At 44.1% G+C, this 27,804-nt stretch overlaps 1 protein-coding gene across 4 annotated transcripts in view; it reads left to right on the top strand.

Annotated features, from left to right (window-relative positions):
• Positions 1 to 27,804, top strand: part of LOC143356739 (uncharacterized) — a 131,992-nt gene that overhangs the window by 13,123 nt on the left and 91,065 nt on the right. For 2 of the 4 annotated variants that reach the window (XM_076792662.1, XM_076792664.1), the window contains exon 2: positions 18,435 to 18,542. The exons of the other annotated variants lie outside the window; for them this stretch is intronic. In XM_076792662.1, coding sequence (XP_076648777.1) covers positions 18,435 to 18,542 — 108 coding nt within the window. The remainder of the gene's footprint in view (positions 1 to 18,434; positions 18,543 to 27,804) is intronic. 4 annotated transcript variants of the gene reach the window in all.

Genomic DNA, 27,804 nt, shown 5'->3' with positions numbered 1-27,804 from the left:
ACAATTGATTACTTATGGTTACCCCTAATATTTCAGTTTAGAAATTACTCCCGATTTCAATAGTAGAGAATAGTATGCGAACTCAGTTCTTCTAATGCCTTTGTCATTTTCTGTTTGACCAATTGGTTTTCGTCATAAAATCCGCAGTCTATTAATTACACGCGTGAGCGGTGTTTTTCGTTGGAGAACGTCTTCGTTTAATTAACTTTTATCGTGCCGTACCGTCGCCTCAAGGTTACGCGTCGAGCGGCAACGAGGTCATCGATGACGTTTCCGCGATCCGCGAATAAACCGAGCGGGAAAAATTGCAGAGGATGAATGCGGCTTTAGAATCGTGGAAGAATGCTCAGGGAGTCTCTCTCTCTCTCTCGAGAGAGAGAGAGATAGAGAGAGGGAGGGGAGCTCCCATTGCGTAAACACTAATTCCATAAAATTTTCATCCCCCTATTATGCCACGCGAAGACAGGGTTCGATCTCGAAAAGCCGATCGCTGCGTTTCTTTCAAGCCAACGGCCACCGGAAGCGGAGAGGAACGGTGCTCGAGGACCGAGGTGAATTAGCACTAGAACCACCGAACCAGTCAAAATGACCGGTTCCTAATTGTTTCTTTCACGATTACTGAAACGATAAAAATGTTTCCATCAGAAATTTTTGACTGAACTTCTCTATTGGAGCACACGTTAGAATAAAAATGGTACGAGGTTCGACTAGATGTAGTCTTGTCGTTGTTACGAAGCAATATACATCAGTCGTATTTATTACTCGGTGGTTCTAGTGTTAACAAACGAAAAACGGGTTCCTCTTCTGCCCTTTGTTACCGCGATCGCGAAAACACTGGCCCAGAATAATCATCCGTCCGATCCTTTACGGTACGCCTCCCGATCTCCGGACATATTTAGATTGCGCTCGATTGATTTTTATTCCCGATACACGTGATACTCACGAGGCGAGTTCGAGGGTCTGTTTGAGATTGAAAACTGTGGGCAACCGGGGGACGCGAGTTCGTTGTTTAATGACAGACGATGTTCTCGAGAAGGGGAGTCTCGGTATTCGGTAGCACGAGAAATTCTATGGAAAATCGAGGGGTGAGTTTTTCTCTAAACTTGAAAATCGCGGGTGAGCTGATTTTTCGAGTGTTCGCGAGTTTCAAAACTCTCAAGTTCACTTCAAGGTTGCAACTTTTCTGATACTCGATAATTGTCGTCTAGCACTGCAATTACCGTGGCCGTCAAATCGACGCGGATTTTTTCTTTCACAATTCGTGAAAATATTTTCTTCTTATCTAAGTACATCAATCCTGTTATTATTATGAAGCAATATGCATCTCGTTTAGGGCTCCCTAGTTCTGGTTTTAGATATAGACGATATTACTGGTGGTCAGTATTTTGCAGCATAAATTCTGTCAGAATGAATTCTACGAAACAGCGGAACGGTAGTGACAAATCTAAACCTGTCCAACCGGATGAATGGTGTTGATTTTTATCGTTCAGTTTCACGTTTTGATGCACATGCATGCGTATTTGTGTGAGGTTCGAAAATATCTTTGTCAAGTTACGAATCGGATTCTATTATCGAGGAAGTACAAGTTTTTCGCCTTACACGTTCACTGTAGAAGATTCCTCCGCGCTCTATACGACGAAAGTATAAATTCGACGGTTCTTGCGACACAATGGTCACGCGCGAGCAAAACAGCGGGCAAACAAAACGGAAAATCGACTGGAGCCGATCACCGCGGCCCAGAAACCATCGCCCGACGAAATTCGTCCAGTAATGACTGCCTCTGGCCCGCTTCTGACTGTCATTTGCGCTTAATCGCGTCCACCAGCGCCGCTATCGATCGTCAGAACGGGTCAGGTACATTAGCTACAGAGACACCGGCCCTGCTGTGTCCACTTATTTACTTTTACCAGCACGGACACGCTGTTCTCCGTTCTCCGCTTGCTCCGATTTCGAATTTCGAACGAGAAATCCACCGGAAACTTCCGTTTTCAATTTTAGAACCCGGAAAACACCTTCGCTCGCATGGTTTCACAATCTTATAATTATCGCTAGTTTATCACGGTTCTAATTTGTCACGGTTCTAATTTGTCACGATTCTAATTCGCTACGATTATTCTCAACACCCGATCAAAATTGTTCGCTCAAAGCAGAATAAAACGGCTAGGAAAAATCGGACGTCAAATTCTCAGATCTGATTGTGAACGGGAGACTTCAGTCTTCAAGTCCGCAATCGATTCATTCAGAAAGAAAATTTCTCCAACGCCCCGAGCAACGTTTAAACAATTTCTGGGAAAAATCGCCAGAATCGTCGGAAGCATTTCCGTTTCGAAATCTTTCTACTAAAAGAAAAAAAAAAAATGAACAATGGGCTGTAAAAGTAGAGGCTTCGCGCTTCAGATTGAGCAAAATTCCATCGTGCTGCGACGCGTTTCTACGAAGTTACAACGATTCGAAATGCTGAAAGTCGACAGCTATTCGAGAACGCGCGGTATAGGGGTCAATAGCATTTTGGGGGCCGTTCTGCGCGCTGATTGGTGGGGTTTTTCGGTCACGTGGCCCCCGGGAGCATTTAATTCCCCCCCTCCCGAGGGCAACACACGTGCACTCCTAGTCCGGCTCGTGTCAAAGAGATTGCAGATGCCAGTGACAGCTGCGAAAGGTGTCGTCCGCAGCCCCGTAACGCGAGGAATAGGGGTGGGGGTGAGGGGAACCCCGAAAGAAAAAGCCGTGTAAGCGACGGGGACGGTGACGTCACGTTCCCTCGTGGTACCCACATCATCTGTCGTCGTTACGGAGCCGTTTCGCAAAGAGAAACCGACACAATGTCTAAGAGGTTCCGTTTAAGGACGAGTCCACGTGTCCTGGGGAAGGGGGGGGGGACCGTTCGTCCTTCCAACTTAATTTGCAATTTCTCGCCCACCCTCGATCAGCTGTTACGGCCCCCGGAAGTGAGTTCTCGATCCTCGAAACTGTCCGCTCGCGTCATCGTTCAAAATTTCACTCATTTTGCGATCTATTTTTCACGCGTGAACTCTATTTCAATCCTCTCCGTGTATACAGGGTCGTCCGTTTTTAAACGGCCAAACGTCAACCAGCTGTAGAGGACCCGAAACGAAACAACTTTCACCCCTAACACTTTTTTCGATTCGGTCTTGATTTTTAGATAATTGCGAAAACCCGTCAATTTTTGCGTTCACTTAAGATTAAGTATATCAGGACTGCGATTATGTATCTTGATGATTTGTTCCTTTGTTTGGTTTAATATAAATAGGGGCATCTTTTTTATTAAGTCAACTTTTTTGTATGACCTTGGTTTTTTTGACATGGGCCACGCCGTGGAGACTGAATGAAATAACTTCGAATCGAAAAAAGTGTTAGGGGTGAAAGTTGTTCCATTCGGGGTCGTGGTTGACGTTCGGCCGTTTAAAAACGGATGACCCTGTATATAGAGAGCTGTAGAATGTGGAACTGGGCAGGAAGGGAACAATTTTTGAAAGTGAATTTTCGTAAAGAAAAATTCCGAAATATTTCCACACTGTTCCCCAGTCTCTTGGCAAATTACTGCCAACACTAGAAACGCGTCCAACATTCTAAATCTGATTTATTCAAAATCGACTGATTTTGTCTTTCCCTGTAAAATGGAGGCTCGCGAGAGTTCCCGTGTCACGGCATAGCGATCGATACAATTTTCCCAAGAAAGGGGGGTAACAGAAATTCGCGTCGAGGCCGGTTTATGGTCGGGGGAAGTTGTCGGATTCGCAAGGTCCCATAAAATATGTAGGCTCGCGGCGGCCCGCGGGTTCTCAGGGCTCTGGACGTTCGTTTCCCGCGGCTCGAATCCGGACGCACTTTTAAAAATAATCGTTTCAACTTTGACCAAGGTGTATGAATATTTGATCACGTCTTTGTCACCATCGAATGGCAAGAGCGGTGGCGCTTCCACATTTGGAAACGCAGCTTTAATCCCGATCGGACGAACGTCGGTCCGTTCCTGAGTGACGCTAATATTTCTATTAACATGGCGTCGTATAAATATACCTGTCGTTACGTCCTGTTCGAGCGATCCGACCCCTTCCTCGGACGACGGAGCCCATAATCGGCGAAAATGATAAACGACGTTTCCGTCAATCGTTTGCGAACCTCGTGCTCGAATTATACACTTATCGGACGTCTCCCCGAAAGATAAGACAATTTTATTGCGTTAACGAAACGAAGATAATTATCCTCGACCAGTGCCGGCTAAAATCATTCTTACGATCTGAACGATCTAGAAGGGCCTAACTGGGCTGGAAGAAATGTGAATTCGACAGTTCGAATTTGTCGAGATCTGATTTCATTTCTGATTTGCAACGAGGTAAACTTTCCCGTGGTTCGGGAATCGGGCTCGCCAGTCTAAGGATAAAATTCGAGCGTTAAAATGGCGGAACAGGAGTTATTTAGAGCGCAGAAAGAAAAGCGACGGAGGATTTTTCGCGATGACTGATCGGCCGGTTTAAAGATCCCGAGCTCGTCGGATCGGCCTGGTCTCCTACGGATCGGTGTGTTCCGAACGGCAGAAGTTCTCCCTTTGACGTTAAAAAGTTTCCTTGGTGGCCGTGTGTCGCTCCTCGAGGCGCGTTTCCTCGGATCCTCCTCGCCGCGGGCGATAAAGAGCAATCGATGCGGGCTTTTATGCGAGAGAACGACCAGGAGGACGTGTACCGTGGTGACCGCCGCGGTTTCCGGGCCGTAGTCACAGGACAATTATTTTCAACGTGTTGGCTCCCCTGCTCCGAGGCAGCATTCCTTCTTTTTTTTTCCAAGTATAGAATGCCCCCTCTGCGCATGACGACCGTCCCGTTATTAATAATTGAAGACGTCGAAACCTGCCCGCCTCGTGGAACCCCGTGGAAAAACTCTGCCTCACGGCTTTCCGTCGTTTTTAATAATATTTTCGCGACAAACCTGCCCTAGAGCACTCTGAATAATTGTTTAGTCGTGGAGTAGGGTTACAGTGACTCAATTTCTGCTAATTTTTAACCCTTCCATGCAGAATTCTAATTCGTTACTGCGCATTTTAGAACGTTCGATTAGTCGGGCGAGGACTCAACATGGCGGACTAGCTATTTTTCGCGGATGCGATACACGATCGCTTTTATTGTTGTTTAGACAGTAAATATTGTTGTCATAGGTCATTTTCTGCTAATTTTTAACCCTTCCATGCAGAATTCTAATTCATTACTGCGCATTTTAGAACGTTCGATTAGTCTGGCGAGGACTCAACATGGCGGACTAGTTATTTTTCGCAGACGCGATACACGATAGCTTTAATTGTTGTTTAGATACTAAATATAGTTGTCATAGGATATTTTCTGGTCATTTTTAACCCCCCAACATGGAATTTAAATTTATCACAGCGCAGTTTAGAGCGTTCGATTAGTCAGGCGAGGATTCAACATGGCGGACTAGTCATTTTTCGCAAACGCGGGACATGATCGCTTTGATTGTTGTTCAGATACTAAATATAGTTGTCATACGTCATTTTCTGGTAATTTTTAGCCCTCCACCATTGAACTTTAATTTATCAAAGCGCATTTAAAATTGTTCGATTAGTCGGGCGAGGATTCAACATGGCGGACTAGCCATTTTTCGCAAACGCGATACACGATCGCCTTAATTGTTGTTCAGATACCAAATATAGTTGTCATACGTAATTTTCAGGTAATTTTTAGCCCTCCACCATGGAACTTTAATTTATCACAGCGCATTTTAAATTTGTTCGATTAGTCGGGCGAGGATTCAACATGGCGGACTAGCTATTTTTCGCGGATGCGATACACGATCGCTTTTATTGTTGTTTAGACAGTAAATATTGTTGTCATAGGTCATTTTCTGCTCATTTTTAACCCTTCCATGCAGAATTCTAATTCATTACTGCGCATTTTAGAGCGTTCGATTAGTCTGGCGAGGACTCAACATGGCGGACTAGTTATTTTTCGCAGACGCGATACACGATAGCTTTATTTGTTGTTCAGATACTAAATATAGTTGTCATAGGATATTTTCTGGTCATTTTTAACCCCCCAACATGGAATTTAAATTTATCACAGCGCAGTTTAGAGCGTTCGATTAGTCAGGCGAGGATTCAACATGGCGGACTAGTCATTTTTCGCAAACGCGGGACATGATCGCTTCGATTGTTGTTCAGATACTAAATATAGTTGTCATACGTCATTTTCTGGTAATTTTTAGCCCTCCACCATGGAACTTTAATTTATCACAGCGCATTTTAAATTTGTTCGATTAGTCGGGCGAGGATTCAACATGGCGGACTAGCCATTTTTCGCAAACGCGATACACGATCGCCTTAATTGTTGTTCAGATACCAAATATAGTTGTCATACGTAATTTTCAGGTAATTTTTAGCCCTCCACCATGGAACTTTAATTTATCACAGCGCATTTTAAATTTGTTCGATTAGTCGGGCGAGGATTCAACATGGCGGACTAGCTATTTTTCGCGGATGCGATACACGATCGCTTTTATTGTTGTTTAGACAGTAAATATTGTTGTCATAGGTCATTTTCTGCTCATTTTTAACCCTTCCATGCAGAATTCTAATTCATTACTGCGCATTTTAGAGCGTTCGATTAGTCTGGCGAGGACTCAACATGGCGGACTAGTTATTTTTCGCAGACGCGATACACGATAGCTTTATTTGTTGTTCAGATACTAAATATAGTTGTCATAGGATATTTTCTGGTCATTTTTAACCCCCCAACATGGAATTTAAATTTATCACAGCGCAGTTTAGAGCGTTCGATTAGTCAGGCGAGGATTCAACATGGCGGACTAGTCATTTTTCGCAAACGCGGGACATGATCGCTTCGATTGTTGTTCAGATACTAAATATAGTTGTCATACGTCATTTTCTGGTAATTTTTAGCCCTCCACCATGGAACTTTAATTTATCACAGCGCATTTTAAATTTGTTCGATTAGTCGGGCGAGGATTCAACATGGCGGACTAGCCATTTTTCGCAAACGCGATACACGATCGCCTTAATTGTTGTTCAGATACCAAATATAGTTGTCATACGTAATTTTCAGGTAATTTTTAGCCCTCCACCATGGAACTTTAATTTATCACAGCGCATTTTAAATTTGTTCGATTAGTCGGGCGAGGATTCAACATGGCGGACTAGCCATTTTTCGCAAACGCGATACACGATCGCCTTAATTGTTGTTCAGATACCAAATATAGTTGTCATACGTAATTTTCTGGTAATTTTTAGCCCTCCACCATGGAACTTTAATTTATCACAGCGCATTTTAAATTGTTCGATTAGTCGGGCGAGGATTCAACATGGCGGACTAGCCATTTTTCGCAAACGCGATACACGATCGCCTTAATTGTTGTTCAGATACCAAATATAGTTGTCATACGTCATTTTCTGGTAATTTTTAGCCCTCCACCATGGAATTTTAATTTATCACAGCGCATTTAAAATTGTTCGATTAGTCGGGCGAGGATTCAACATGGCGGACTAGCCATTTTTCGCAAACGCGATACGCGATCGCCTTAATTGTTGTTCAGATACCAAATATAGTTGTCATACGTAATTTTCTGGTAATTTTTAGCCCTCCACCATGGAACTTTAATTTATCACAGCGCATTTTAAATTGTTCGATTAGTCGGGCGAGGATTCAACATGGCGGACTAGCCATTTTTCGCAAACGCGATACACGATCGCCTTAATTGTTGTTCAGATACCAAATATAGTTGTCATACGTCATTTTCTGGTAATTTTTAGCCCTCCACCATGGAATTTTAATTTATCACAGCGCATTTAAAATTGTTCGATTAGTCGGGCGAGGATTCAACATGGCGGACTAGCCATTTTTCGCAAACGCGATACGCGATCGCCTTAATTGTTGTTCAGATACCAAATATAGTTGTCATACGTAATTTTCTGGTAATTTTTAGCCCTCCACCATGGAACTTTAATTTATCACAGCGCATTTTAAATTGTTCGATTAGTCGGGCGAGGATTCAACATGGCGGACTGGTTATTTTTCGCAGATGCAATGCACCATCACTTGAATTGTTCAGATATCGAATTCGGTCGTCGCAGGTCATTTTCAGCTAATTGTTAACCCCACGCCACACAATTTCGATCTACCACACTTTAGATAGTCACGCCAACTATGCAGGAATTCGATATGTCGGGCGAGAGATTGTTTTTAGCAGCAGCGAATAGTCGCTGTAATTGCCGCGACGGTCCAGAAATATTATTAAGAGGTACCCGCAAAGCCTAATCGCTCGACGAAGGATAAATTTAGGTGAAACTGATTCCGGAACCCGTTCTTTCCCGAATAATTGAAACATTCAGACTCGATTCTCGAGGTTGCCGAGGTAAACAGGTTCGTTTCTGAAAAATGCAGTTCAATCACCGTTCGGGAAACACGGAGCTGTGCTCTCCAGGCTTGGAATATTATTACCAAAGATAATATTATAGTAATTCTGGAGCACGTAGCCGGGAATTTTCGACTATTATCGTGTAATTCCGATTATTCCGGTCTCGGATTGCGGATTTCAATATGGCGGAGGAGCGGGACACGCTCCGGGGGACTCGGAGCCGCCAAACGACTCCTAATCATCGCAGTAATTCGGAACCGTCTACCTGGGAAACTAATTAAGCGTTTAATTAAACGCCCCGAACCGAGAACAAGAAAAATCATATCTCGAAGTCTTCGGTAAACAACGATGAATCGTCACGAGTTCACAAAAGTAGATCGAAAGCACGTCGACCCAAGTGACGCGTGCAGCCTATTAATAGAGTGTTCTAGGTTTAAAATATCCAATAAAAAGATATTGCAAAATCCAGATCGCCTTCGTTTACGGGAAACTGTTGGAGGTCTAGTCGCAGGGAGTCGTGGCAGGAAGCGATCTGATTTTTCGGCGACCATGCTCGAGCGGAACGGACGTGAGAAAGTTTTTCGATCGGCGTTGGCTTCCAGCCGGTGCGGTGCTCGCAGCACGCGCCGAAATGCGACACCGAACGAGGAGGCCTTACATGCGTGTCCGCATGTGCGTGGCGTGACGCACGGCCTGCGAATTCCGCGCGTCTTGGATTGCCAATCCAGCGGGACATCCTGCGGGCTTCGTTGGTTCCGCTTCCGGCCATTTCCGTCGCGAACATTCGCCGCACTGTCCCCCCACTGCGAATCTTCCGATTGGGTTTCACCTGGACTCTTCAGCCTGCAATTTTTCACTCTTGAATTCTTCATCAAGGGCCCGGTCTTCGTAGATTCGCGATAAGGTAGAGTGACTACATTACCGACGAAAAAAGGTTTCACGTGCCTCAAGTTTTCGCCCTTATATAAGAATATTTTGTCGCCGGTGAAGGGCTCGTTCGAAAGAGGAAGGTTCGATCTAGCGCGCGCTGGTCTGCAGCTGCCCAGATTATGCAGATATTTGGTAACAAAAGCGTTAGAAGTAGGCCAAAAATTAAGAGCCAAGACTCCGTAGATTCACGATAAGGTAGAGTGCCCACGTTACCGACAAAAATAGACGAAAAATGGTTTCACGTGCCTCAAGTTTTCGGTCCTTATATAAGAATATTTTGTCGCTGGTGAAGGGCTCGTTCGAAAGAGGAAGGTTCGATCTAGCGCGCGCTGGTCAGCAGCTGCCGAGATTATGAAGATATTTGGTAACATAAGCGTTCGAAGTAGGCGAAAAATTGACGAAGCGCGTGCCGTGGAATCCGAGCATTTTTCTGCCACTGGATGAGTTTTCTATCGAGCTATATTTTGTCTTGATTCTCCTGCGAAATAAAGCCGAAAACTTGAAGCACGTTTCTGGCGAGTCAGAATTCATGATATCCGATAATACAAAGGAAAAAATGTGACAAGTTTAGTCACAGACTTAAGGGGGCCGGCAGGCATTTGGCCTTGACTGTCACGCTATGTTATCCTGTGCCTTGTTTCTAGACATTTTACGTCTTAAATAAGTAAGTAATCAATTAAAAATGCATACCACCGTGTTTGTACATGTCTTTGCTACGTCTGTATGGAGCCCTTTTCTTCGATACGAACACTAAATCTCTGGAAATTAAGAGAATCTTTCAGCGGCAGCCATCTTGTGACGTCATACTTGCTTCAGAATTCGAATTTTCTGCCGAATATTACAACTTACTGCACGATGAGGTAGAAATTAGCAATTTGGGCTCCATACAGACGTAGATTGGACTTTTAGGAAACACAATTGACCACTTCTAAACTGCTCAATGCAATATTGAAGCGGCAGTTTGTCTAGATTTTGACCCTTGCATACGTATATGGATTTCAAACCATGACGAACCGTCGGATCAAGACCAAGATGGATCTTGAGTCTGTGTCCGAAGGCTCTGAATGGAAATTATTGATTGAAAAGTCACGTGACTATCCGGAGCCCTTAATGTACGCGTTTTGGCGGGAGATTTGAACCAGGTAAAACGCGCTCGGAGCTGTTCGAGGCTCGACTTTTTGCGCAAGAGGCACCGTTACGATCCAGGGATCGATGTTCCCCTGGGAAAATCAATTTTCCACGCTCGAGGCACGTGTCTGCTCTCGGGAAAGTTTGTTTTCGGATGCGCGGCCGCCGTGGAAAAGGTGACTCGGTAAATAGAGCCGAACGCCGGGTCTGGGGTGGCCAGATCAAGGTGCAGATGTCACGTGAACGAACACCTTTCGTGGAACAGCTGTTACGCCACCGTGGATCTAGGAAAATCATGTCCCCCCTCCCCTCCCCCCCCTCCCCGCCCCTTTACGATCTCTCACGTCGGTGAACCGAGTCGACTTTTTCAACTGGAGTTGTTCGAGTCTTCAAGCTTCAGTCGTGACTTTCCCGAGTTCTCGACGATCATCCACCGGGATCGAGATCCTCGCGATCTCTCCTCGAAACGAGGGGACCAGGAATTAGACTTTCCGCTGTTTTTCGCGTAGGAAAGTTTCGAATTCCCCCGGAAAGTTCTTCGATTTAGATCGAAGCTTTATGGCGCGCCTAAATTCTTTTATACGTGTTAGACGCTTCTCGCAGGAGAATTGCGAGCTATAAGTTTTGACGGCCGATCTCTGGACGGAGGATTTTAAAAAATTGTCCGGGTCGAGGGGACATTTGTTTGTCCCGGGAAAGAGGAGTGCGGGTTTTCAGTTTGATTTCTCAGTTCTGAGATGGGTTGTTGTTTTTCTCGTGGATCGATCGAGGGTTTGCGGATTTTGTTTACCGCGAGCGACACATGTTTTTCGTGGGTGGCACTGTAACTGCCGAAGTTTCGGAATTAGTATGGAATAGTTCGATCCGAGAGGGAAATGTGGATTTTAAAATTTAATAGACTCGTCTAATTTAGTAGACGAGACTAGTTTATTAGTTGATTTTCTTGTAGATCGATCGAGGATTCGTCGATTTTTTAATCAAAGCTACGAAATATTTTTGCTAGGCTATATCCAGCACCAAGTTTTATAACTTGATTTCCAAAATTTTGGAATTAGTTTAGATTAGAGAAAAGAAATTGTCCAACTTGAGAAAGAAATTTTTTCTAGTTTGATCTCCCCGTTGTTAATTTTCTCGAAGATTGAGAATTCGCGGATATCTTTAACCAAAGCTATAAAATATATTTGCTAGACTATACCTAGCACCATTGCCAAGTTTTATAACTTGGTTTCCAAAATTTTTGAATTAGTCTAGATCGAACAGAAATTATTCTATTTGAGGAAGAAACGTTTTCTAGCTTGGTCTTCGTTAACCAAAGCGATGAAACATTTTTGCTAGGCTATACCCAGCACCAAGTTTTATAACTTGATTTCCAAAATTTTGGAATTAGCCTAGATCGAACAGGAACAGTCCGATTCGAGAAGGGAACGTGCGAGTTTCCAATTTCTTTGAGTCCGGTGTTTGCATTTATGTTTGATTCGGGCTTTTATTTTCGTAATTGAATTTTGCCGGTGGATTGTGGATTGGCGGGTCGTTTTAGCAGAATCACGGTGATTTTTTGTTCGTCCCTCGCGTCGAGGATCGAAGAGAAATATCGATTGTTCCGCCGAACGCATTGTCACGGTCGCTGAAAGAGCGTCGTCGGCTCGTTGCTCGTTCGGCTCGAATTAAACTTCAGCCAGGTCGTTGATAAACGAAAGGTGACACTGGTATGTTTTACGATAAGCCTGTTCTCCTCGAACGACGCTCCACGCGGCTCGGCAAACGTTAACAAGAACGTATAAGCCATAATCGAAAGGAATCTTCGCGAATCAGACGTGTTCCTCGTTGTTTTTCTTCGTATTGTTCTCGTTGCTGTCATTCGACGGGCATAGAACTTTCTTCCCGTTAATTAACACTCGGTTTACGGAGCACTAAAACCGACTGTTTTCCATTACTTTATAAAAATAATAAGAACCCGCTACCCATATTTTTAAAATAATATATACCCACAGAAATTAATTTGCTTAACAATTTCTCACGTATGCATCCTTAGAATCTTACTAATTTTAAATTACAAACATTAGAACCCGTCATTCTGACGGTTCCCATAAACCTAGTGTTAATTTCAGAGAATCGAGATATTCAATTTCACGTTGCACATTTGTTCAGGCAATTTTCACTTGAGAATATTCTGCAGTGGATTAAAACGATCTCCGTGGTTGAAGAGGAAAATCTGACAGTTCCATTGTTGTACTTTATTGTCTAATGGTTTTTTTGTGCGTAGGGGAAGAGGGAGAATGGAAGACAAGAGACAGGTAGTTCGTGGAAATTCGTCGGATAGGAATGAAACATTATTAAAGGGATTGAATCTCTCAAGAAAAATTACACGGCATTCTAGATATTTTCCTCGACGAAACGCATCGGTTCGATGAAGAATTTCATTGAAAAACGAACAACCAAACACTGCTAATACCCACGAGTCATGCAATAAAAATCGATGACTAGCCGAAACACCCTCAACGCGTCACCCCCAACTGCGTGATTACCAAGTTGGGTTCGGAATTATTGTAAAAAGTATTTTCAGGCTTCCTTTTGACGAAACTGAATTATTGAGCATCCTGTTAATAGACATCCGGTTCGGTAAAGTATTCCGAAAGAAAATAGGTTTCTATTTACCTCCAGTCACTCGCAATTCTGGCGGAAGATGTTTATTTAGATGAGAATAATTCGACGAGCCTACTGGAGGAGAAGCGAAAAGTATTACTGGTCCCCATAAGTAATCAATTATTTTGAAATCTAAAACAAACTTTGTAGTAAATTCAGGCTTTCATTTCTTAATTTACTATATAATCTCCATCATTATCAAGGACAGTTTGCCATCTTTCCTGCAAATTTTCAATCCCCCTCGTATAGAAATCCAGGGTTCGTCAAGCAAAATATGGCTCGAGGTGCCTCCTTGCATCTTCTACTGAATGTTTTATTTCTTAAAGGTAGATATTTATTTAGATGAGAATAATTCGACGAGCCTACTGGAGGAGAAGCGAAAAGTATTACTGGGACCCATAAGTAATCAATTATTTTGAAATCTAAAACAAACTTCGTAGTAAATTCAGGTTTTTAATCATCTCCATCATTATCAAGGACAGGTTGCCTCCTTTCCAGCCAATTTTCAATTTGCCCCCTCTTATAGAAATCCAGGGTTCGTCGAGCAAAATATGACTCAAGGTGCCTCCTTGCATCTTCTACAGAATGTTTTATTTCTTAAATAATGCTCCAGAGATCTGAAAAGATCAGAGGGAGCAATATCCGGTGAGTACAGGGGGTGCGGTCAAACTTCCCATTGCAATTCTTTGATTTTTTCCTGAGTGAGTTTCGCTGTACGGGGCCGGGCATTGTCAATTTGCAGTATTGCACCTTTTCTGTGGACCAAAGATGCCCCCTTTTCCAATAGTTCTGAATACAGCCGTTGTAATTGCTGACAATACAACTGAGCGGTAACTGTTTCTCCAGGTTTCAACAACTCAAAGCGAATTATGCCACGACAGTCCCACCAAATGCACAGTAACACCTTTCGAAGTGATAAGCTAGGTTTAGGGGTTGATATCGCGGTTTGATTTGCAGAAAGCCATTGCTTGGAACGCTTTATGTTATCGTAAAGAATCCATTTTTCATCTCCGGTAACGATTCTGCTAAGAAATGGATCTCTACGAAATCTGGATAGCAATCAAGTGCAAATTGATCGACGAATATTCTTGTTGGTCTCAGATCATTGATGCGGTGCCCATATTCCTTGCCTGTATGCCTTTCCCATTTCGTGTAGGTGCCTTTGCATAGTTGACCATGCGGACCCAAGGCTTCTCGATAATTCTTGTATACTTAATTTTGGATCAGCTTCCACTAGAGATTTTAGGGTGTCGTTATCAAATTCAACTGGTCGTCCGAGGCCTGTCAGAGAGATCAGAATCACCAGCAGCAAACCTTCTGCACCAACGTTGACACTCGTTGACCTTCAATACATCTCCATAAACATCGAAAATTTTCTTTGTCGTCACCGTTGCATTAAATCCCGTATGGAAATGAAAAAGTATGCAAGGACGAATACGATCCTCGGAAGGTACGAACGCCATTTTATTATTGTAAAAAAAATTATACTTTGTAGAATATTTTGTACAGAGGCTGTTTTACCGAAAACTGTAAAGGAATACGTGTTTTCACTTCAACAGTACAGTACTAAAGGCAAAACAAATTCCTTGCAAATAATTGATTACTTATGGGTGCCCCCAATAAAAACGGAGAAATTTTCGCGGGAATTTCGAACCGCGGCGAAGAATTCCCGTGGAAAGAAGGACGAAAAAGGACAAACATTTCCGGAAAGTTTCGTGATGAATTCTCCCTGAAACTGCTTTCCACGAGCTGACTCATCCTCCACGTCATGCATGCGGTATACGTCTATGTACACCGCACGGAACACGTATTACAACACAAAGTCTCTCTCTGCCGTACCGTATCTCTCTCTCTCTCTCTCTCTCTCTCTCTCTCTCTCCCGGCCGCTTTCTACCCTCTTTTCCGCCATGTAGACGTAGTAACAGGGTTCTCAGTGGGAACCGGCTTACTGTTACGAGGCATACATGTCAGTCCGCTACTGTTACGTACGTGACTCGCGTATGTACAGGCTGGTACCACCAGAAGGGGATGATTCTTCGCGTGGGTAAAAGGGAAAAGGGGTAGCGAGGGGGTTGGAAAAAAGAAGGAAAAAAAGGGAAAGAGAACCTCGGAGCAGCCCCTCAACTCTCTCTCTCTCCCTCTCTCTCTCTCTCTCTCTCTCCCTCTCTCTCTCGCTCACTCTTAGCGCGACGGCCTCTTGTTCCCGTTTTTTCGTTAACACGACCGCCTCCTGTTTGATTATTCGAACATTTATGACAGGCTTATCGGAGCCTCGAAGACTACAACCCCACCCAGAACTTTCTCACCCCTCCCCACGAAAATTCGTTCGTGCCATCCAACACGTTCGCCAGCCCCTTCTGCAATTTACAAACGCGTTCTCAGATTTTCTTTTCCGAGCGGAATTCGCTCGGTGCTCGGACGCCAGTTTTTATTTTTCGAGTTCAGTTCTCGTGAGAAGATTTTCGAGGGGGCTAGAATTTAATAAGAGTCGCGTTCGACGTCACAGGATGGGTTTACGGATATTCAGAGAGATTTTCGGAGAGAGATATGGCGGCAGAACGTCCTGGACTCTCCTTGAGGGCGAGTCCCCGGGACGCTAGGGGAATAATTTACAACTCCACATAATCGTTTTAACCGAATATCCGGTCGATTATTCAGGACCGGTTCGCGGAATTATTCGGGCCGCTCGAAGGGGATGACGGGGTACCATTCAATTCAGCGGGGAAAGGGGGGGGGGCAGGGGTATAATAATTCACAATCTGCTCGTCGGACCAACGAAGATTTATAAACTTTTCTGGCCGAGCCTCTTCTCCAGGGATCGAACGATCGGTTCGAACGTTCGCGCATCCGAATCCCTGAGGAATTCTGGGAAGAAGGTACTCGTTAACACGTCGACTGCCGCGTGAATTTTCTGTCTTTCATACTAAGTCCTTGTCCATGAACGATCAAAGTTATTCGCACGTTCGCCAACACTGTCACGGATATCTCCACAATCTCGGAATTGACTTAAAGTCAATTTTTATACATTTTGTTATTTATAGTCATAGTATGTTTCGAGGTTCCACAGCTTCGTTCTGCTAAATATTCTAAATATTTTACAAGGGCGCGTTGCACTTGATAAAAGGTTAAAACATGCTGGCAGTGAACGTGCTAATAATTATTAGTTGCTTGATAACCTTACGCTCTAAGTCGGTTAATCGTTTTTAGAGAATCAATAGTGGCAGTCAGCGTGTTAAGGGGAGGACATTTTGAATTGCAAGAAGCAATTTTCCGAAACTGAATTCGCAAAGGATACTGCTCGAAGCGAACCCCGACAAATGGAAATATTTATTCACTTTAGGTAAAACCACGAAAGTTAATAATTTCTGTAGAGATCGTGTTAACCCTCGTTGAAAGCCATCGACAAACCTCACTCCCAAAAATATTTCAATAATTCACCCAGAGAAGTAGACAACGATGAAAACCTTTTCACGGGTCAGAACCGACCCGGTCTTCGCACCGTGTCTCCCTCTAAACGAAATATTTCAAGATCCACTCCGTCTGAGGATGCGAAACCATTCTTCCAATCTATTCTTTACTTTCGGAAACCAACGGTTCACACGGCGCGTAACAAAACCATTCCCGGGAGGGTTCTGTGCTACCCTGAAAAACCACCCCCGTGCGAATCAAGGGTTGAACGATCGGTTAGCGGTGTCCCGTCATCGGCCGAAGACGATCGGAAGAGGTTTCTACACGGAAGATCGCCGAGGAGGAAGCTTCTTCAGGAACTCGAGGAATCGATAGTCGAAGCCGAGTCGTCCTCCGAGTTGTCACGACACAGCCAAACGGATAGACAATGAAAAAGAAAGACACGCACCTCCGAGATCGTCCGACGCGCGTCTCGGTTTCGTTCCGCGTTTCTTTCATCCCCCTCTTCTTTCAAAAACCTCCTCGCCACCCTTGCCGTTTCCCCCGCCCCGCCCACTCCGAAAAACACTACCCAAAAATATTTATGATTTCTTTCTTTCTTTTCTTTCATTTCTGCCTGTTTTTCACTTCTCCTCTCGTTTTTTCTTTTCATTTTTCAGCGTAGATTTTGTTGGCCAAGGCAACTTCCTCGAGTCCGTTCCCTCTCGATTCGAATTCGAATTTCCCGCGCCGGATGCCGTCCATCTTGTGGCCGCTGAAATGCGCGGGAAAAGCTTCTCGCCGTACGATTTCGTTTCGGCGAACTGTCATTTTCGATCGCGAGCATGTTCGAATCGAGACTGCTGTGGACCTCGGAACCAATTGAAAATGTTTTCTTTGTTTTTTTTTTGATCGAAGATTTGGATCGAAGACGTTGCCGGTCGGCCAGTGTTTAGTTTCGAGTATCGATAAGTTTCGAGCGACCACGCGCGACATACCCCAGCTTTCTGTTCTCTGATTTCTTTCTCGGCACGTTTTTCCTCTTTTCGACCGGTTTTTCTCCATTCTGTTACGTTTGAAGCCCGCGCGAGAACGAGGAAACGGAGAACGAAGTCGACACACTCGGACAGAAATGAAAAAAGAAACAGAAAAAGAAAAAGAAAAGGAATTCGCGAAATTGGAAAAGCCCCGTCGCCTCCGATGATTTTCGCCCGAGACTTCTCCGCCCTGGATCAGCATCGATCGTTCTGCGATTTTTTGCTTCGGATCCCCGCCGTTTCCGGGCCTCTTCGCCCTCTCGCGACCCCTCTGCGAAACGCCATTTTGAGAGTCTCTCGGGTCTCCAGCAAATGAAGCAATTCTCGAGTACAGTCACTTTAACGACAAGTCTTAGCTATTACATACAATGCTTAACGAGATATACAATACTATAGTCGATATTTATAACGTAGATAAATACATGTAACATAATTATGTCGGAAGTTGCGTCTGTACAGCAAAGAAACGAATGCTCCGAAAGAACGTCTCGACGGGTTCAAGTAACGATTGTTCTCGAGCATTTGAGTCTCAGCGAGCTTGAACTGTAACAATATAATTTGTATAAATTTTATGTTTGAAAATTTCGATGGTAGAGTCGATAAAAGGTCTCAAGACTTTTCGAAGACGGTTGAGAAACGAGTTTGCACGTTTCGAAAGTAGCGGAATATTTCTTAGTAGAATCTAGTCGATAGATGTTAAGATTAATTAAGGTTTTCGAGTGATGATTAGCTTTGATAGTTGTCGATTTGCTATGGGGAAAGGCGAGTTGGTCGAAAATCAGGGTGCGGGGCCGAGTAGAGACGCGAAAGAAATGATAAGCGAGGGTATTCCGCGGAAAATAACGGATCGCCGTCATTGCAAACTGATTTGAAGTTTAAACGCAAGGTGTGTGTCTATCGGTTTGGTTTTAGCCCTGAGCAACTGCTCTGAGAGCGGAGGCGAGCCGGATGCCATGCTGGATATCCACCACCCAGGAACCGGTCTCGAGTCTCATCACCAACAGTTTCACAACTCATATGGTAATATCAAAATTACATCACTTTAATATTTTAACTTAACGACCAACAACAAAAAAAAAAAAAAAAAAAAAAGAGAGAGAACACTTTTGCTCGTCGCTCGCCGCGCGCCGACGACGAAACCGAAAAAAGAAAGAGAAAAAGAATAACGAAGCAACCCCAGCAGCGTTCCCCTTCCGAACAGGGACCATCGAATGGGACCATTTAACTCGGTCCCATCGTATTATCTTTTCTTTTTCTTTTGTTCTCCCCGTTGGGAGCGATAAATAAATTGTATTCGCGGATGGTATAGATCGTTAGACGATTAGAGATTCCCTTGATTGTCGTCGACGCTTGAAACTGTTTCGGAAAAACACGTCTTTGTTTTCACTGTTACCGCAGAACTGAAATTTTTAACAATTTTTCTTTCTCTCTCGAACAATTCCTGGACCGATTCTTGCATTGATTTTTACGTGAATTGTATGTGCGTATAGATTTCTCAAAATTACCGTAGAAAATAAAGAACGCCATTGGTGAACCAAGTAGAGCAGACAAATATTGTTTGTATTATTCAGGATAATGATTTTTATATGTCGCAATATTTTTTTACAAATTTAACGTCGTAGAAAAATGTTTAACTCGAAGAATTGGCTTCGGATTTGACTCTAAAGGGTGCCCCAAGTTGTCTTTGAAAATTGTTTAAACATTCTCGGATAGTTGTAATGTTATAAAATAAATTCTAGGGGTATCAGCTTGTCCTGCAAAATTTCTTGAAACCTGAGGGATTGGAAACGATTTTCGAGTTTGCAATATCAATATCTACAGATAAAAATTAATTATACAGTGCAAATAAATGGAGAAAAACGGAAAATGTGTCGGTTAAGGGAGAATCAATGCAAGAAATAAGGGCTGCGATTAAAACAGAGAAAAGTTTACAAAATTTCAGTTGTTTGTAATAGTTGTTTGCAGCAAAGGTTCTCGTAGGCTGACATAGTAACAGTTTTCGAGCGGAGTCACCAACCCCTAATTATCGAGCAGCGTTTCCCGATTTTCTGTTTCATTAGAGACGTTGATTCTTAGAGAACCCACCCTTAGAGGACCGCGAACGTTCCCTTAGTGACTCTTAACGATCGCTAGAGTTCTAATGTGATTAAAAACAATCGATTAACCACCCGCCCGTCTAGTTAGACTGTTACACACCGGTTACACCCCCTCCCCCACGTAGCTGCCCTTAACGAGCCGCCCTTCTCCCCCACCGAAACAAGAAAAAAAGAGAAGAAAAAGAAAAGCAACGATCGCACCCTTAATACAGGACACTGCGAACCCTTTCGGGCGATCGTTCAACCGTTACGGAAGTAGATTCTTGTAAATGTTTGATCGAGCGTTTCCTCGGGGGGGTAGCAACCCCCAATCGCGTGCCAGTCGAGGGTTGGGGTTGCAGTTTTCGGGGAACCAAGGCATATCGTTCTCACCAGGCTCGTGAAATTCTTATCAGTCATATTTCCGGCCTTTTAACCCCGCGAGATCGATCGACCGTATCAATTCGGACAAAATTCGACCTCCCGCCGCGAACAAAGTTGCAATTAGTAGCGGCCATCGTGTAATCGTTCAAGAATTCGGCCGGGGCATTAATTGGGTCGCGAGTTAGTTCTATCGTCACGTATCACGCGTCAAACGAGTCCACTACCCCGAAGAGTCGGTGTAATTCGAAAATGCGCGGGAAAATGCCGAATCTTAAAATGGCCGCTGGCGTCGCTCAACGGTTGCAGCTTGTCCTCATTTTTAAACAGAATAGTTTTGGTAAATAAATGTCCTCCTCTGTGTTTATTTCTTGTCCTTTGTGGTAATAAAAATTCGAACAATCAAAGGGGCTTCAAATTTACAAACGGTGCTATCTTTATATCATTTTTAGTAATTAATGAACGTTTTGGGGTAATTGTTACTTTACAAAGTTAGAATTTCAATTCGACTTGTAACGAAACATATAAATCGTCCCTGTCAATTTTGATATCACTTTAACATAATATAATACATATTTCTGTTATTATACTGGTCATAATTAGACTGTCGATCTCTGTGCAGAAATTTTCCATTAATTACATAAGAAGACGATTTATTTCTCTCTTTAGTGGCTTTGCTAAGTCTTAAAAGATTACTGTCCTAAATAGTCTTAATATTTGATCGAAATTATAATCGCCCCTTTTTGGGGAAAAAATGCATAAAAATCCGCAGTCTATTTACGATCATTTTCATACAATTAAATATTGCGATTTCGAAAATTCCCGCCTCGAATTCCGTTGTTGAAATGTTCCCGCGAGGATTCAAGTTCGAATCGCGCGCGCCCGCGAAGTTTGAATTCGGGTTGCGCGCGTCGCCGCCGCCGCAGGATTCCAGAGCAACGGTTCGAAAGGAAGAGTCGGCTCTCAGTCGGTACAATTGAATTAATTAATCCAGCCCCAGTTTTCTATCGATTCATCCGCCATCGGGACGCTCTGAATAATACGAAGCCGTATCGAACGGTCGGCTATTGTTATTTCGACAGGATCGCGCTCGAGTTCTTCGGAAAAACCGTTATGAATTTTGCAACCAGTTGAACGCCGGCGAACTTTTCGCCGCGCGGCTAGAAAACAGTTGATCGATCAATTAACGCCTCGCGGTCCGATGCTCGACGATGAAACTGATTTAGGGGGTTGAATGGAGCCGCGGTTGCACAAACTTACCCTCCGAAACGGATAAACTTTATACAGAAACGCCCGAACGCTGCAAAATTCGAATAAACATTCGAATCGTCGGGTAGCTACTCCATTTTGACCGGAGAGCAACCGGAAATTCATTTTTTACGGCTTTTGCTCTTTCGTGACATCCTAGGACAATTGCCCCATTCGAGAAAATCGTATTTTCCCCAAGCAGGATTTTTATAACATTCACAAAGAAAAAGGTTTTTAAGATTCTTTTAGAATATTTAATAGACTTTTTGGTTTTTGTACATTTATGTACTGTTTCTGTACATTGCACTTGAGCATATTAGATTTTTAACCCTTTGCGCTCGAAGCCATTTTAACTCCAAAACGAAACGTTTCTTCCGACCTAGAATATTTCCCTTCTATTTTTTCATGCTATACGACAATGGTGCAATTTACTCGTACAGTACTGAAATGTTTAGTAATTTATTAAATACAAACAAATTTAATAATGATACAGGGTTAATACATCAATTTCATTCGGAAAATATAATTGTTCCAATTTACCCCAAACTCACCCCTAAAATTTTTAGTCTCGAACGAACGATCTCACCGCCCCCTTCAAAACCGAGTTCCCCACTGCTCCCAAAATGTCCAAAACCTTCAAAATCCCTCCAAAACGATCTATCCTCACTTTCACCCCCTCGGATCGCTCCAAGTTCATCCCCCATCGATCGGGCCGAAATCTCGTTTTCAAGATTCCACCACCGCACCGCGAAGATCCAATAACAAATTCCCGTCGTTAACCCCACCGCCGCCTAATAAATTCGTGCCTGTTCCCCCACCCCTTCGAGAAACCGAACCAAATTCATCCGGAGTCCCGACAAAGCGGTTTTCTGGAAATGGTCCCGCGAAAAATGGGAACTTTCCCGCCGGGCAACGGGATGAATTCGAACTTTCATTTTTCCCCGGCGTTCGCGTTCTCCTAATAGAAAACGACGCGGAGGACCGTTGAATCAGGGCCGACGGGGGTGTGCGGGGGGGTTGGTGGAAGGATGGAATAAAATCAGTCGGCCGGATACAGGCTCAAAAATCCTCCCTCCCCGGTGCAATTCGCGGAAGGAGTCCGGAAGCTCGTTCGATTCGAAAGCGGAGTCGAGTTTGGGGGTGGGCAGGGGTGGCGTTGCGCTCGATGCAAGAAAGACCGAATGAAAGTCTAACGTTCTCTCTCTCCCTCTCTCTCTCTCTGTATGGTGCGCTGGTTGGCGAAGTTTAATTAGGTGCGCTCTCCGACGATGTGCAAGATGTGTACGCGAGCCGATACACCGAGGATTGCCGGGGTCCCTTTATCGAAGGGACGCCACCGGGGGTGGTATCGGCTTAAAAGGACCCGAGGTAAAGGGGGTGGATCGCCGGGAACACGCACCCACCCCCGCACGTACGTTATCGGGCAAAAGTTACGGTCGCGATCGACGAAACTCGTCTTGACCCTTCTCGATCGGTCTCCACCCCCCTCTCTAGTTTTTGCGAACCGGTTGTTCTCGCGTTCCTCTGCAGCTAGGGGTGGGTTGCACCTGGGGGGATGCAGCTTGACCCTTCAGACCGCCCGTGGATTGGGAATTTTTATTTTTTGGCCGACTCCCTGGGCAATTAGTCGACCGCGAAGCTTTATTTGGAGTTTGCCGAATTTTCTTGGACGGTTAGGGGTGGGAAATGTTCTTTAGTTTGTTCGGAATTGCTTGGTGTACTTTAAACAGCTCTATTTTAATTTTTTAAATATTTTTTTATGTATAAGATTTAAAGGTCTTTTTGACTTCGAATATTTTTGAGGAAGGGTTTTATGAATTCGCTTATAGAAGCTGGAAAGAGTAAAAATTTGAAATTGAAAAAATACTTTTTAACCTGCCAGTTGTTTGTTAGTATCACACGCTAAAGAACCTAAACAATGTTCCCTGAATCATTTTTCAACATCGTCATAAGAGATTGAGGATATAAATACGAAAAAATTTGCAATGTATTTTAACGAACGAATTAATCTCTACTTTGCGAGAATTTTTATTTCAAATTTGGCATATGTAAATTTTGCATACGTACGAATTTTTATCCAAACAACCCAGTAGATTGTATTTTATGGGTGCGTAAAACGTGGAAATGATAGAGCAGGGTTGCCCGGGGGCCGAAATTGTGCGAGAGGGTGGTCACCCCTAGGATTTTCCCTAGAATGGAGAACGATGGGAAAATTATACCCCCGTAGGATCTTAGACGGCAACGGATGCCTTCCGATTTTTCTTCATTCAGAATGAACGTCGGCAACCCCTTTAAACCAACTTTCGAAATCACCTTGTTTAGACCGAATCTCTTGTTTCACATGATTAATGCCTGTAGAGTATTTAGACTCCGCTGGCCCTGCTGTTACGGCATCCCCTAATGTTCCCGAACGACCCTTGTCATCTGCGAGACGCGCGTGAGTCGGACTATCTATTTTATTTACCTGCGTGAAGAGGGAATATGATGAATTATGACCTGGCCGGTGGTTGTTAGGTGAAGTACATGGACGTGGAAAAATTGTGTGACGTGCGAGCCGGCTGTTCGAGCACGAGTTACAAGCGAAATTTCATTTTTGTTATTGCTCGTACAGAGAAGCTTCGGGAATTTAGAAAATGTTCAGAAATTGGTAGTTACCACTTTCCGCAAGCCCATCTGTTTTTACAAAATATTTCTGTCGTAACTAGCAAAACCTCCAATAGATCGAACTCCAAAATTCTCTAGTCACTAGACAACGAATCTTTCTGCAAAATAAAAATTTTCCACCTGACAAGAAACCGCAGTATCTTTTTTGAAAATAACGACATTTTTTAATTCTTCTGTTTTCACTGTTTCGAACTACACCCACTCATTTTTGTTTACTAGTTACTATAATTATTATTGTTATAGGGAGTGAAATAGTTAGAAAAGTCTAAGGGTAGCCACCCCTGTTACTCCCACAAATTCCCCAACCCTGAAGCCATCTGAACAAAACGTTAAAATCCTGCGATCATTCTCACCGTGAAAAAACTTTCGGACCCATTTAAGGGTGGCAACCCCTTCACCTCTTCCCCGACCACCCTCAACCCGTCTCGCAAGAAAACAGCAAAATTCCGGAGCATCCCCTCGATCGTTCGGACCGCGAAAAAAGATCGAACGAGCAATCTAAGGGGGGTGGCCACCCCCTGGTCTCGCGGAACTTCTGCCGAGCGAGGTTTCCGTTGGCGTTAGAGTGGCTAGATTCAAATGGACTGGCGCACACGTGTGCTGGTTGAAGGGGGTTGTACAGGGGGGGTGGCGGAGCGGGGGTGGAGGATCACAGAAATGGACCGTTGCCTCGAGCACGAGTCGCTCCTGTGTCACGAGGAACCGAACCCGTTGGAAACGGGGGTCGGGGGCGGCAGGGGGTGGCAGGGGGTGCGGAGAGACCGACTTTTGTACACGTCAGATTGAAATTTAGCGTGGGATTCGAATGAGCGGCCGAAGAGTAGCGAGATTACCCCCGTTCGTCGCGTTCTCCTCGCTACTTCGACGTGGCTCCGACGTTTTTCGTCCGACTTAGCCTCCATCTCTCTCTTTCTCTCTTTCTCTCTCTCTCTCTCTCTCTCTCTCTCTGCTCGCTCCGACGCCGATCGATCTCTCCACCCCCTACCCATCGGAACCCTCCCTCCCGCGGTTTTGTATCTTTTTTTTCCAGCGGTCTACTCTCTTGTCCCTTTTCTTCCTTCCTCCCATTTTTCCCCCTTCCCCTTCCCCCTCCTCCTCCTCCTCCTCCGTCTTCCTTTTTTTTCTTTTTTGATTTTCTGTCCGTTGATTGGGGCGGAGCTATCGTCGGGGATCAGGGGGCTCGTTTCTTTCATTCGTCGATGTTTTCCTTCGCTCGGGAGGGGGGTGGAAAACGGACTGCTCGACTTAGATTTCGGATATTGCCGCTCTCTTCGTTCGATGTTCCTCTGTTTTTTTTTTCTCTTCGAACCAACCCTTCTTTTCTTTTTTTTTTTTTTAAATAGTTTGAGGTTGTGTTCAGGGAAACTGAGCTGATTGGACGGGGGTCGGTTCGGGGAAGTTTTGGACCAATCGAGGGATGAATTGCGTTTGTCGGTGCCCGAAATTCGGAGATAAATGTGCCGATCAACCCTTGCACGATGCTGGGGTAGTATTGTAACCCTATTCGCGTCACACTTTAAATCGTAGCTTCTCGTTTTGAGAAAATATATCTTTTGACGGAGACACGAAGAGATTCAATGTTTTATATGACGTGTTTGCTGACGAGAATTTTTACAGAAATTTATACGCGTGCAAGGGACAGTTAAGGGTTGATATGAAGGTATAAATATTAAACGCAGTATTGGAATCAATCATAACAAATTAATTCTTCCTTATATTTTACCGAATCTGCGGCATTATAAATTTACAAAAATCTAAATTTTTGTACGAGGAACAGTTGGGGGTTGAAATGTATGCGCGGTGCAAGGGACAGTTAAGGGTTGAAAAGACGGTTTAAGAATTTCAAACGCAGCATTGCTATCAAACATAACAAATTAATTCGTCCTTATATTTTACTGAATCTGCGGAATTATAAATTCACAGTTAAGGGTTGAAAAGAAGGTTTAAAAATGGCAAAGGCAGCATTTCTATCAATCGTAACAAATTAATTCTTCCTTATATTTTACTGAATCTGCGACATTATAAATTCACAAAAATCCAAATTTTTCTACGAGGAACAGTTGGGGGTTGAAATTTATACGCGGTGCGAGGGACAGTTAAGGGTTGAAATGAAGGTTTAATAATTTCAAACGCAGCATTGCTATAAAAAATAACAAACTAATTGTTCCTTATATTTGACTGAATCTGCGGCATTATAAATTCACAAAAATTCAAATTTTTCTACGAGGAACAGTTGGGGGTTGAAATTTGTACGCGATGCAAGGGACAGTTAAGGGTTGAAAAGAAGGTTCAAAAATGTAAAATGTCAAGATTATTCTTCCTTATAATTGACTGAATCTGCGTCATTATAAATTCCCAAAAATCTAAATTTTTGTACGAGGAACAGTTGGGGGTTGAAAGGGGATGAAACAGCATTGACGAACGGTGGGACAGAAAGGGATCGATCAGGTCTTGTCGAATCTGAGAGCGAAGCTTCTGCGCAGGCAGTTTCGAGTAACAAGCCGCGGCGCGTATCGAGGAAAACAACGCGCCGCCGCGCTCGAACTAATTACCTCGTTACTAATGAAATTAATTGCTATCGCACGCGTGTTCTTTGATGCGAGGCCGGCCCGAGATACCGCGGGAACTCGTCGGTTCTTGTCAGACGCATGCCACCGTCGACAGTATCGCGTCGCCGCGTTTTGATGCGCGACCGCGAAAATTTCCCCCACTCCCTCTTGCAACCCCCAGCCACCCCTGTCGAGCATGAATGAGCACGAGAAAATTTGCTGCCGCCGCGCCGAGTTCCTGCTATTCTAACCAGTTTCCATTCGAGATCCTTGAACTAATTCCGGGACAAAGAAATTTTCAGACAGGCCTCTCTTAGGGGTTGAAGCATTGTGTCAGAAATATTTCAGAGTTGAGCAATTGGGAATAAAAAATTCAGAGAACGGTAGGAAAGCCTGTAAACGATTTTGCTCCACAGATTTCGTTTGGGGGATGAAGAAATATTGCCCACTCTTAGTTTCTCTTAGAACCACCCCTGTCAGACAAGCATAAGAAAATTTGTTACAGCTTCATATTGGTTTCAAATGTCACAGTAAAATCACCGGACTTTTAAGGGTTGAAAAATTCCAAATTCTAATAAGAATGTATCAGAGCTAGGAATAAAAAATTCTGCTGGCAATTGGAAAGCGTCCGAATGATGTCATTCGACAAATTCCTCCGCGGGGGTGGACAGAACATTTCTACAACTCTCAGTTTCCCTCAACTACCCCTTGCACCCTCGTCCACAGCCGGTCATCGGATATCTAGGGAACACGAAGACGCTCTAAAGGCATTAACGACTTTCGAGACACATTTTAAAACACGGAATTCTCTCGGACAAGCGCCCCTCCCCCCCTATCTTTCACCCCCTTGACGAAAGTGTCCAGGCCTCGTACAAGTAGCCGGAACAACGCTTCATTATCGAAAAATTGATCTGATTAGTCGGTGGGCGCCTTGGAAACTTTTCGCCGGACATCCCTCTCGGTTCCCACGTCTCTCGCGGGGGTGGCTCTTGCGAATTAAGGGGTGCTTAAACTCTTTACTATCATCCCCCCTCCCCCCTGCTTCGACCACCGGGGTCGTTGATGGTCCAAGTTTCACTCGAGACATGGTACGTTAATTGCCGGCAGGTTGAAAGACTCCGTCGATGAGATTCCCCGCTTAGGAAGTATGGGAAACTCGCGAAATTTCTTTGGCGGGGGGTGGGACCAACCCCCGGCCATTTCTACCCTTGAATCTCCCCGATTTACTTTCGCGAGACGTTTAGATCGAAATAAATAGCTGGGCTCCACGAGATCTCACTTGGTTTCAACCCCCTGGTAACCCCTTATAATACATTTTATTAATAATTTTTATTCTAAATGATTCTACACGTAGAAAAGTATTTT

Source organism: Halictus rubicundus, chromosome 8 (genome assembly GCF_050948215.1).
Source record: "Halictus rubicundus isolate RS-2024b chromosome 8, iyHalRubi1_principal, whole genome shotgun sequence".
NCBI lineage: Eukaryota > Metazoa > Arthropoda > Insecta > Hymenoptera > Halictidae > Halictus > Halictus rubicundus.
This window is presented reverse-complemented; position numbering and strand designations above follow the sequence as displayed.